At 35.3% G+C, this 12,597-nt stretch overlaps 1 protein-coding gene across 1 annotated transcript in view; it reads right to left on the bottom strand.

Annotated features, from left to right (window-relative positions):
• The window catches only part of LOC140152902 (dmX-like protein 2), a 192,556-nt gene that overhangs the window by 32,123 nt on the left and 147,836 nt on the right, over positions 1-12,597 (bottom strand). Inside the window, 5 exon segments of the mRNA XM_072175438.1 lie at positions 5,662-5,879; positions 6,523-6,667; positions 7,789-7,869; positions 10,045-10,175; positions 11,055-11,115. Coding sequence (XP_072031539.1) covers positions 5,662-5,879; positions 6,523-6,667; positions 7,789-7,869; positions 10,045-10,175; positions 11,055-11,115 — 636 coding nt within the window.

Here is a 12,597-nt window from a genome sequence, read left to right as displayed (position 1 = left end):
TAATGTGTAAATTTGGACAACAAAATAGCCTGAATTCAGGCAAAAGCCTGGAAATTTTCACACCTGAAAGAAGTGGTGCTGGATAGCATCAACAAAGCCACAAAACCACCACATAAGCAAGAAAGACTTAAGATACCGTATATTCTCTAATAACCCCCTCTAATAAACCCCCATTCCTTTCAACCAAAAATTTAACAAACATTTAATCCTGTTCACATTTAATTAGTCATTTAAACATGATTTTTAGGCTTACCTAACATTTTTTCCCGGTATTCTTTCATTGAAAATTTGATTCCAATATACATCTCCCTTTTCAAAATTGAAACAACACTGAGGCTTTTATCAGAAAATATACACTCTGTAAAAGGAAACATGTTAAAGATAATTGACTTGAACCAAAAACATAATATTGATAAAGCAACTATCACTTCCTTTAATAAATAGCTATTTAATCATGACTTCAGGCTAGCAGACAGACAGACATCTGAAACACAATAACATCTTTTTTGCCTATTTCAATCTGATCATCATCTCATACGAAAGTCTTAATTATCTGCATCCTGGAGCAATCCAAAATAGTCACAATTTACCATGCTTTCCTTTCTTCAATATCAACCATCTCATGATTGTATAAAATGAGTTACAATGTTCAAGTAGGCCTAATTATTGTAAAAGAACTATATATTTTTGAAAGTATGTAATTTCAGTTTTATAAGAAATATTTTTGAACCTAATTTTCATTTTACAAGAGGTTTTGCATACATTAAATTGCCACAATGTTTCACTTAAGCAAAGGTGTTAGACGAGACAAGACACAAATAATAAGATTATAAATAAAATTTTAAAAAAAAGAAAAAAAAAGCGCAGTGATTTATAGTGCGCTACGCACAGGTACAATGCCTAGACGTTGATCCACAAGCCTCAGCACACTTTACAGTAGGATTACAAATAATAGGATTGCAAATAAAAGATGCAGACATGAGAGAATAATAATAATAATATTCCCTTGTGACGAGTTTTCATTGACAGAAATTTCCTCAAGTTTCAATATTTTCACTGTGGTAGCAACGCAACAAGCAATCCTGTCTGTAATATCACACCTGATCACCTGTTACCCTGAACCTATATACATTCAGTGTGAAGTCTGGATGTCAAAAATTCATTAACTTGTACGCATAAAAGATACAAACAGGATTGCCAATTACACCCAACTGCTTACAGCCTTGCCAGTCAATTGCTAATGATCAGGTTACCTTGAGAAACAATCTATGTCATTTATGAAAAATGAAATTGCCTCCTCATAATTAGCCAGCAAAATTGTGTCAGAAATTGGTTAACAAAAAAAAAAGAAGTGTGAGTCAAACTTAAATGCCAAGTAAAAAAAACTGACATGTTATCGGGGGAAAAATAGCTGCCTGAAGCATTACTAATGGATATAAAGGGAGGAGGATTTAGGGATAATAATAAACACTAAACGTTACATATTATCAATGGAAGAGGCTTACATATCGAACACTGAAATATATAAACTCTCAAACAATACGAACTAGAACTAGCAAGATCAAATTTATGATGCTTCATTGTTATTCTTAATAATAAACAGAGGAAAGAAGAACCATGTATCAAATTCATTTTCAATTGTGCTAATGTGTTCTTTTGTGCTAGTTTGAAATATTGGAGTGTTACTATGTTCCAGTGTATGATGCGTAAGCTTCGTCCCTTGTTTGTATGATATTTAGGCTGGCAAGTAAGCATCAATATTTGATTTTGCTGGTGTGTTTGTATAGTTTACCTTGACTGCAGTGCTCATATTTATAAGTACCAGACGCGAGTGCTTTTTATCAGGGACAGTCTGTGCAGCTCAGTGGTTTAGAGCATTGCCTGCACAAGCCTAAGGTCTGGGGTTCAAGTCCACCCACAGGCAGGTATATCGGGAATTTCCTATAATGCATCAAATGCTTACAAATCGCTTCTTCCTCCCTATCCACCACACTGTTTGTGGCACAATTGTTAAAATCCTGTAAATGCCACTAGTTATAATCATTGTCAATATTACTTTAAATTACCATGGTCAACACTTGACAATTATGTTCTAAATTCTTCGAAATTATCAAACAATATGCTTAAATTGTCACAAAAATATAAGCGCAACTTTAATATTTATGCACCTCTGATTTATGATGTACACTTCAGATATGGGTGCGAGTATGGAAAAATATCTAGGTATATGTAGGAGCCACTTGGTGACAGATAACTTCAGGCATCTGCAGATGTATTAACCTTAACCATCCTGCATACTATAAAATACTACTGCACCAAGCTGCTGCCTATGCATGCAACCCACTTGATAAGATGATGCAATCATCCCAAGTCATGTGTACGCACTGTTTTGTTGGCTGCGCTAGCGAAACACCTGTGGCTACTAGCCGCTGACCTAGTGCTTGGCATGCGAGGGGTCTCAGCTTCATATCACGACCAAAACCAACAATTTCTTTTTTCATCTTCTCTCTTTATTTGTTTCTTCTTTTCAAGCCATTCGCCAAAAAGTACAAGGAGAGTTAGGGTTAATATAAACAACTCTAAGCAGCTGCAAAACTTGATTGTACACATCCTACAAACATGACAATAGTTTGTGTGTCACATACACACCTAAATCAAATTTTGAGTGATAGACTATGTTGTCACTATTCACACAGACAGGTGTTTCTCTTCAAGCTTAAAAGCAGTGCTTATATCCTATATTTCAGACTAATACTGCCGCCCCATGGAAAAAAGGGCGTAACTTACATATTGATCTTTTTGAGATAATGGACAAAATTGTTGATTGCTCCCAGTGACTTATACACATAAGCAAATTTGGGAAGGGTTAAATATATAATTTGGGAATTAAAATTGGGGTATTAGATATTTTGTGTGTAGATATTATGTTCCTGGATGTACCTGTGCTCATAACTCAATTTTGACAAAAGTGTTAGTTATGTCCTTTTGCCATGGGAGGACAGAATGCCACATAGAAAAAATACAAATACACTTTACAAACAAAATATAACCAAGCCAGCAAAGATTCATCTGGGGAAACAAGTATGGGCACAAAAAGGTGCATGAAAAATAGAGCAGAGCACAGAACAGAGCTTTATTGCTTAATCCAACCTGTTTAAAATCAAATGTTTCTTCTAACATATTTCCATGGCTAACAACACTGTGAATGCATTGCAACCTTAACAAAATATGCACTACATACATCCCAAATGGACTCTGTTTCCTCTTAATAATATTGCTGTCACAAAATAGTCAACCTTAACTTTACTTTAAAACAATAGGGAAATAAACAACCCTTTTAATGAATGGAACTCTGCACACTTTTGCAACCCAATATGTATGTGTTTATCGAGTTTAGTGAAAACAAATACTTTCCCAACCACTCCAAGGCACTACTTATTCCGAATAATGTACTTAAAACTCATCCAGACCATTGTCTAACTCATCTAGTTTGTATATTTAGAAGTCGTCTACAAGCCCTACAGTCTAGCTAGTAGAAAGCCACGTTCAGAACATAATTTGTGGCTGTGAGATATATATTAGTTGGCAGATGTGGCCTATTTTCTATTCTTTTATCACCTGTCAGTTACTAGTGACGTCAAACATCCAAGTTGACAGCTGCAGATGGTGAGAACAGCCATTGCTATCTTGTTCTCCTTGCCCTATAATTTATGTTTTTATCATATAACTACCTTTAAATTGAACAATTGAAATGGTAAGAAAAAACAGTGGTTACCTCTATCTTCAGAGAAACATAAGAAACATGGATGCCTCCCTAAATCATAATCCGAACCCTTAACCTAACCAAAACCAAATCTTGATATCTTTGGGTAGCAGAAGTTTCATCTTGTCTATGAAAGAGAAAATCATAGCGAGCTATTCCATGTGAAATCCATACACCCCCCCATGGGAGACATGATCTTAATCGCCCAGAGGGTGTGTATATTTCAAATGGAGACACCCATTCAGAAGGACTGAGCCATTGTATTAGTTAATAGCTAATAACAATACAAATTCATGTCTGTGTGAATGAAATGCATGTTCTACAAACACTACCCAATTGACCTTTTCGGTACATCCCATAAGCCATAAGCCAGAGATGTCGTCATTTGCTGTCATGCTTATCTGCGCCGATGCGCACATCGTTTATTGATTAAATATCGTTACTGCGCGTTGCAAGTCAGTGTGACGTCAAATGATGACATCTCAGGTATACTCACAAAGGCTTATGGTATTTACCGAAGAGGTTAATTCATTACATTTTAAAAAGCTTTATGAAGAATGCATTAGGTAAATGTATGTATTTGCAACCTTACTATAGGAACCCAACTCTTATAGTAAGGTCAATGAAGTGTAAACAACGACTCCCTGTTGCTTCTATATTCTCTGTGTGTTTCCATGAATTGCCTGAAATCTCATACCAGTTATAATACAACACTGACCAAGATAGAATGACTCCCTCCCACTTATTCCCATTGAGACAGCTTCCTACTGCCCTTTCGTTTATTGGCTCCTACACAAACACCTCCAACAGACACCTACTTCATAATTGCCACATGGTCATAATCCAGACAAAAATATTACCCCATGAGTATTGCAGCTCAGAATAGTTCATTTGTAAAGGTTACATTTCATCCAATGGAATTCTTCAATAGGCAGGGAAGGTATAACAAATACTATGGTGGTTCTTATTTTCAAAAGTTACATATTTTTTAACTCTCACCCCTTCGAATGGTTACATTTTAATGGAAAAAAATATTACCTGTTAATTTGAAGAAAAAACATAAATATGTTGAGGTAGTTCATAGAAGTTGTATTTTTTGGTTATTTTTGGTGAAACGCTGAAATGAAAATCAACAATCAGTTTCTGTGATTTTGTCAGAAACTTGCTAACATAATATGTATTCCCAAGTTACAAAACCAGTTGTTAGGAAAAACAATGCAAAATCCTTCTCAATTGAAGAGTGGTTCAAATTGATAGAAATTGATGCAGCTGGGGCACAACAGTACATGGAACAGCAAGTACAGGGTGCATCACACACAGTAGAACTACAACTTTAAAATGCCTGACTGTTGGGCCTTAGGATGGCTGCAATCTACAAGTCTGTTCAGACGATTTTTCTTTATTTTAAGTGAAGTGAAAAGGTTTGAAGTAAAAACTTCAAAGGTTTGTTCAGATTACCCTACTGCACAGTGTGTGACTTATATGCCGACAATGTTATGAGTCTTGTTACTTATAGGATGTACAAAGTATACACACAAAAGCAAACAATGTGTCACAAAGAAAGCACTTGCAAAGATTGTTGCTGATACAATCACTAATGACACTTAGAAGAAACAATCTCAAAACACACCAATCCGATGACAGTCACTTTCCACATTTTAATTAATACATTGGGCTATTCCAGTTGAAACCCAAACATCAACTTTGGAAGACATGACCTTAATCTCCCACACAGGGGTGTAGATTTTAAATCGAGTCCCCAATTTAGGTAACCCTATTCTAAATTCACACTCCTTGTGTGGAAGATTAAGGTTAAGTCTTCTATATGTATAGATTGCAACTGGAGAAGCCCATTTCCGCGAAGAACTCACCAATACAAAACACACTAAAGCACCTACCTTAATGTTTCCTTCAGCAGATCCTGTAGCAAAGAACTCCTCTGACGGATCCACAGCTAAGCATTTGATGCCTGACTCATGAGCTTGGAAGCTGTGCCTTAGTTTGCGTTGCCTCACATCATAGATGCACACTTCGCCTTTCTTATTGCCTGATATCAGGATCTTCTGTCTGGGACAGTATGTGATGGATGGGCAACCACCTTCATGGCATGAGAAAGCTGTCAAGGAGAGAGAGACAAAAATCTTAGTCAGTGAATGAACTTTGTGAAGTTGATAATTTGGCACAATTGAAAGTCCAGGGCCACTGCAAACTGGCAAACTTGGTGATCAAAAACTTATTTGGGATAGAACATAATTGTGTTAAAAAATAGAGGAAAAAAGAAAACAAAAACACAGACACAAACCTGTCTTTTTATCTTCCTGAAGTAATTAAACCTGGAAAAGTATTCCAGGGGATTAAACCTATTTGATGAGCAAAATTACCCTGGATCTACGATCAACAAGATTATCATGATATATTGTATCAAATGCAGAGGAAAGATCCAGAAAGACCAACATTATTGCTTTACCTTTGTCAGTTTCATTCAATATATCATTTTTCACCCTGTTATATTTCACAACCACTTATTATACAATGTATCAAATTAATTGCCAAACATATCAAACCTTTTCTGTACACTTGGCACCAGAGAATATATTTGGGTACTTTAGGAACTGCGCTACCCTCTGATTATTTCCAGAACGATGCATACTTCGAGAAAAAATTGCAGCTAAAGGGTGGCGTACGATACTATAAACCTTTCCCTGTGTATTCAGTCATGCATTGTAAGTTAACACTAGCGCAATCTGTTGTATACTTACAATGTACCATGCAACTCTTGGGGTGCATCAGTGTGTCCCATAGACACACATTTCTGTTTTCTGTAGAGAAACCAGCTGTAGCCAGGAAACTGGAAGACCCAAGGAAGGAGAAGTCATAGACAGCCTTGTTGTGCACTTGTTTACTCTGTAGATGGTTAAAACAAAGTCAAAATATGCTAATTAGCTAACTGGGTGGTTATACAAATCGGTTCTCTAACCGCAAGCCTGACCTACTTTCATGACCGCTTGCTTATGTGATGAACATTAGCAACAGAAGCGTTATTGGTAGACATTTTTTAAAGGGTCACACCATTGTTAGTTTTCAAGATATTTTACACCTTTTTTTACTTTTTGAGATAATTTTGAAAATATCCAACCCGGGGACTCGCAATATTGATTTTTATTACTTATTACTTAGAAATAGAACCCCAGAGTTATTTTCTTGTATTTACTCCACCCTTATACAACCCTATTAATTATTTGAAAACAAACAAACAAAACATTACTCCACCCCAACCCCACCCCTTACTGCAACCCCTACTATTTTTTTTAATGTAAAAAAAAAGTATGATAAAGAGAGAATTGTCATTTGGGAGACATGAGGATACAAGGTAAAACTTTAATCAAAACTTTAATCGAAGTGTCACATGCAGCCAGCCAGGCATACAGACAAAAAAGAGATTACTCTTTCCTCCGGCTAGACAATAAATGGGTTTCATTTTAACAATCAACTCAAGTATCAACTTCAATTCAAATTACAGTTCAATAGACCATAAGTTATTTATATATCTGTTGTCTCATTCTTGGAAGATTCACAGAAGCAAACTTCACAGACAGCCTTTTAACTCTGTAGGAGATAGCACAACTTAACAAGAACACCGATAGTGTATTTATAGCCTCGCCTGAACTGAGCATTCACAGAAATGAAAAAATGCATTGTTTGCTCTGAACAAGTAATTGTAAACCCCATAACATCACATGCCACTGATATACCAGGAAATAAATTTTATAACGGTATCAAATAAATCCTCCAAAGACTGATCTGGAAGAAAAAGATGATTTTTATTATTGTGCTCTCACTAAGTTTCAGTCAAATTAGAGGACTTTTTAAGGGGGAACTTGGACTCCAGATCTTAGATTATACATCCGATACTCTAACCGCTGAGCTACAAAGACAATCCCTGATAAACAGGTCTCAAGTCAACTACAAGAGGATGACACAAAATATGTAATGCACTTTGATGAGCTAGTTTGTTCTCTACTTACCCAGTATGGTTTAGTGACTGCTGGAGTGTTCATGCCTACTTGCCATAGACTAAGGGTACCACTGTCATCACACACACCAAACTAAAATTAAAAGAAAACATATAAACTTGCAAAAAATTTACATTATTCTGTGATGTTTTCAGGCAAAATGAGGACATTGGTACATTGGATTCTGAAATTTGGCCAAAAGTGGTAATCAATTGGGGGTTTCAGCATTTTGCAAAGTTTTTCTTCCCTTTTTTTGTCAATGTTGGTACATTGGATTTTGAAATATGGCCAAAAGTGGCAATCAATTGTTGGTTTCAGCATTTTGCATTTTTTTCTCAATTCTTTCATGTGAACATAATACCTGTAAGAATTTTGTACATTTTATGCCACCAGAGGGCTCACTTATAGTGTCTTCAAAGGTGAAGCTATTCAGGCAAAAAAAAAAAAAAAAATATTGTTGTGTTGCCCTCAAGTGAGAAAATTGGAAAATTGGGGCGGACGGTCGGATTTTTTTTTTTTTCTTTCTTTTTTTTTTTTCAAACCTTCAGTTTTTTTAAATCTCCTCAAATATTAAATAATGCTTCTTCAACTCAGGGACATTTGTCAATTCTGACTTCTGGATACCTGTTAGACATCAATTAAAGATTAGTCTTTCAATAAAATATTAATTTTAAGTGAAAACATTGATTTTTTGAACAAATCTGTAAAAATCATCATTCAAAAAAAAAAAATCCCGACCCAGATTTTTCAGGATTTAGGGTCGGGCGATTGAGGGCAACACAACAATTTTTTTTTTGGCCTCATTAAGATTCAGAAAATTAAGTGTTTTTCAGTTTTGTATACAGAGGTAATAAATCAAACCATGGTTTTGTTTCATACATTCGACAAAATCAAACACTGATTCAGGGAGAAAATGTTCCTATTTTTACCTTCATTTGTTAGAATATATATTGGTTTTTTCTTTAATTAAATAGAAATTTCTTGATATCAATACAACCTTCCCACACATTTGCTTTTGAGTGTGAAGGTCACATGCACTTAACTGGCATTTAACACTATACTGGTTTGACTTGTTTTGCCAACTTACAAATAAGACTATATTTATGCTTACAGATATGGTTTAAACTTAGCATTTTTTTAATTACATTTTATCTTGATTTTTTAAATATCCTATTTTGATTTGCTTTAGGCCCTTCGCACTTGATTATTAGTTTCCTGTTTACCGCCCGCGTCCAAAATTGAAAATCTCAAAATAATTAATTATTTTATTTTTATTTCTAATTTTCTCCTTTAAAGTAACTTTCAACTACTTCCACTTGCCATTTTCTGACTTTAATAATATCAACAATAATGATGAATGAACAAAGAGTACAACTCTACCTTCACTTATTTATCAAATCAAATATTATTGTAAAATAATTAAATGCCCGCTCTAGTCAAAACGAGTCAATAGTTGCTTGTAATAGTTCAAACTAAATAAAGAAAATAAAAGATAATTAATAATTAATAATTAAAAGTCACCTCGTCCCTTTTTCAAAATCTTAAACAGGAAACTAATAATCAAGTGCGAAGGGCCTTATATAGAAGTTGAAATCAATACCTTTCCTCGCATTTGCTTGAAATAAATATTGCAGCATTTGTTGAGGACGCCAAGTTTTTCTAAATTCTCAACTTTCAAGATTTTCACACAATTGTAATGCACTTTAAGAAACTAAGATAATCTGAGATTAAAATGATGTGTCCAGTCGTTTTATTCATACGATGGAAATATCAGTAGAAAGCAAATACAATGTTCATAACACTGCATGTACATGGCATGCAGGATGTTCATCAACCTCAGGCCTGCGACATCTTTCTGAAATAATTTCTGAAGATTTCCGATCAGCTGCTGAAAAAGTATATTGTTCATTTAAGTTTCAGATATATATCACTATGCAAGACTCAACATACATTAAAATGTTGGGAGTTTTCACACTTTTGTTTCAGGGAGGGAGGGGTCAGCCTCCTAACGGATGGACCTTTGTTTATTGGACATCATTTAACTGTATTGAAAACATGTAAATGTACAACACAATCGGATACAAACACACCAAGGGAGGTAATTTGAGAAAACTAAGTCATTCACCGAATTGTGCAATAACCAAATGTACATTGCACATTTTATCGTGCATTTTTATTTTTCTCCCTATTTTGGCATGTATCTCTATTTTTGCCACCTCTGGCGTTTGTTAGATCAGATTGTGCTACATTTAAACCACTAGTACGTACCTTGTTCCCTTGGTCATTGAAATGAATTTGAGTGACCTTTTGAAACTGGCCATGATGTCTGTGGGTGTAGAGCTTCTGTGAGTGGCCCCATTCCCACATGTGAACACTGCCATCATTAGAACCACTCAGATCTGAAATACAATCATCATATTTAGAAATTAATAACTGCACATCGGTTATTTGGAGGGCATTGTGAAAAATATGAACATTTTGCCTTTGGAACCGAGGGATATTCTGAGGACCAAAGCAAAATGATTAGATTTTTCACAATGCCCGACAAAGTTATTAACCTCATTCATAACTATCACTTTCATCTCTACACTTAACAAAATAACACAAAATTTTCCTCAAAAGTTTGTAAAAATAAACAATTTTTGCATTTTGCCTTTCCAAAAATTGAACAGGCTAAAACAGGATGACCAATAACCGAAGTATGAATCACACAAGTGCAAATACGGGGGGCATTCTTGAATTTTGATCACAGTTTCTTTAATTCTTCACAGATTTCACCAAATGAGGTCTTAAATCAGAGCTAAAGGGTACAGGAATTGGATGCTGGTTTTAATTAGAATTTATTTGTCTTTGTTTAGGATACACAGGAGTGAAAATGACTAGCACCTTCATTCTTCTGCTGCCTGTAGTTGCCAATTTAGTTGGCCCCTGGTTATATTTGACTTTGTATGCATTTTGCATTCAATTGATGGTTCAACAGGCTCTCAACTCTTTAGATAACAAACATACATGGCTCTCAAAATCACTAGAACTACAGTAAAACGTACCACTTCTAATTTTGACAGTTTCATTAGGATGTGCCTGCATGTTCAACACTCTACTTATTCACCAGAGTAAACCCTAATCCTAACCCTATGAACCATATATTAACACAAACCATAAACCTATTAAAAGTAATCTTGTCTTTGTTGTTGATTGCAGGTCAAACAAGCAGGATATTGAATAAGCGGAGGAATACAGTTCATTCAATAAGGACTAGAATCAAGCCATGAACTTACAGTATGGGAGACTTGGATGAGAAGCTAGTCTTCGTATGTGGTATAATGGACGTCTAGTGATCTGTAGAAAAAGAGAGAAAGGAAGGAGAGATACATTATAAAATATATGTAGCCATTGATTTTATAATCAGCAAACAAAAGAACTTGAATGTAAATAATATACAAGTGTTCATTTTTCATTCCACTAACCCTAACGGCCCTAGGGTGGTTGTTTCACAGGTGCCCTTTGTGTTGCCCACCCCTGTCCCTGTAACGGGAGGCAGGCACTTGGTGGTAGTCATTGTAGTACCACCCGGTGATGTTAGAGTTAGTGAGCATGTTGATGAGGAAGTCGGTTGTTATGCATCGTGGGTGCGGCAAGGGGCCAAAAAGAGATGGTGACATTAGGGTAAGATTGAAAGTTAATTTTATAGTTTTTTAATAAAAAATTGGACTACAAAGAGTGAAAAAAGTTGCATTAAAAATTTGCACTTTCCTATCATATACTTTCTTCCCATATGCAAGTACTACTATAATATTCTATATACATATATGATGCTTTTCCACATATATACATATATGATGCTTTTCCACAAAACCAAACTATTTTGAGCATCATGCAGGTTTTCGTATTCCTTTACTAGACGTCCTACCATTACTGTAAAAGTGGAAATTTCCATGTTACATTTATTTTTGCACTTTTCACCTTCCGAGCTGCTACCGCGAAAATAACAACCCGCAAATATATTCCTTTTGTGTATAGGCCGATGTAAGGAAACATAGAATCGCGAATATTTAAAAACAAGGCCTTCAGTTCAAAATTGGCAAAACACAAAAAATTAATCAAACAAAAATTTCCACTTTTACAGTACTAGACCAGAGGAGGCTTAAAGGCATTCCTACAATGCACTATGATTGGGAAATTTGATCAATATAACCTAATTTTAAAGGCAAAGTCCCCATTGCCACACACACAAAATGGTCATTTTAAAACTGCAGCCAACGAGCTAATAGTTGAGACTTAGGACTGATATTTGATTTTCTTACAGGAAACATTCATATTGTCCCACTGCATTAATTTTATTCCTAAGTCTCGATGTTATGAATGTTAAATAATAGGATGAAAACACCAGATATTTGCACACAATTCCAATGCAAGGCATGATCAACTGTACCATATGTGTACAAAAGCCAGACATACAAGGTCAGAAACCCCATTGGGTTGTGGGAATGTCTTTAAACATCCTCTGGTACTAGACTTCCTACCATTAGAAAAGTTTGATTTTACCATTGTGTTAAGCACCTGAAACAGACGATGACGTCAATTCTAGTTCAGGAACCGAGGTAACATTAATGCTTCATAGACATGTAATCTAACCCACAAGAGTGAGTGAGGAAATGAATCCTACCATTTTAGATTGAAGTAACATACTAATCACCTTACAGCAAGAGTTGGATTATACTCTTTGAAAAGCATAATCCACACAGAGAGTTGGATACTGCCTTCAAGGATTATTACGCCCATCATGCAATCTACTATCTTTATACTATTATTTGCACCAAC

The sequence above is a fragment of the Amphiura filiformis genome, chromosome 5, assembly GCF_039555335.1.
Source record: "Amphiura filiformis chromosome 5, Afil_fr2py, whole genome shotgun sequence".
NCBI lineage: Eukaryota > Metazoa > Echinodermata > Ophiuroidea > Amphilepidida > Amphiuridae > Amphiura > Amphiura filiformis.
Note: the sequence above shows the minus strand (reverse complement) of the source record. Positions and strands in the feature narration are given on the sequence as shown.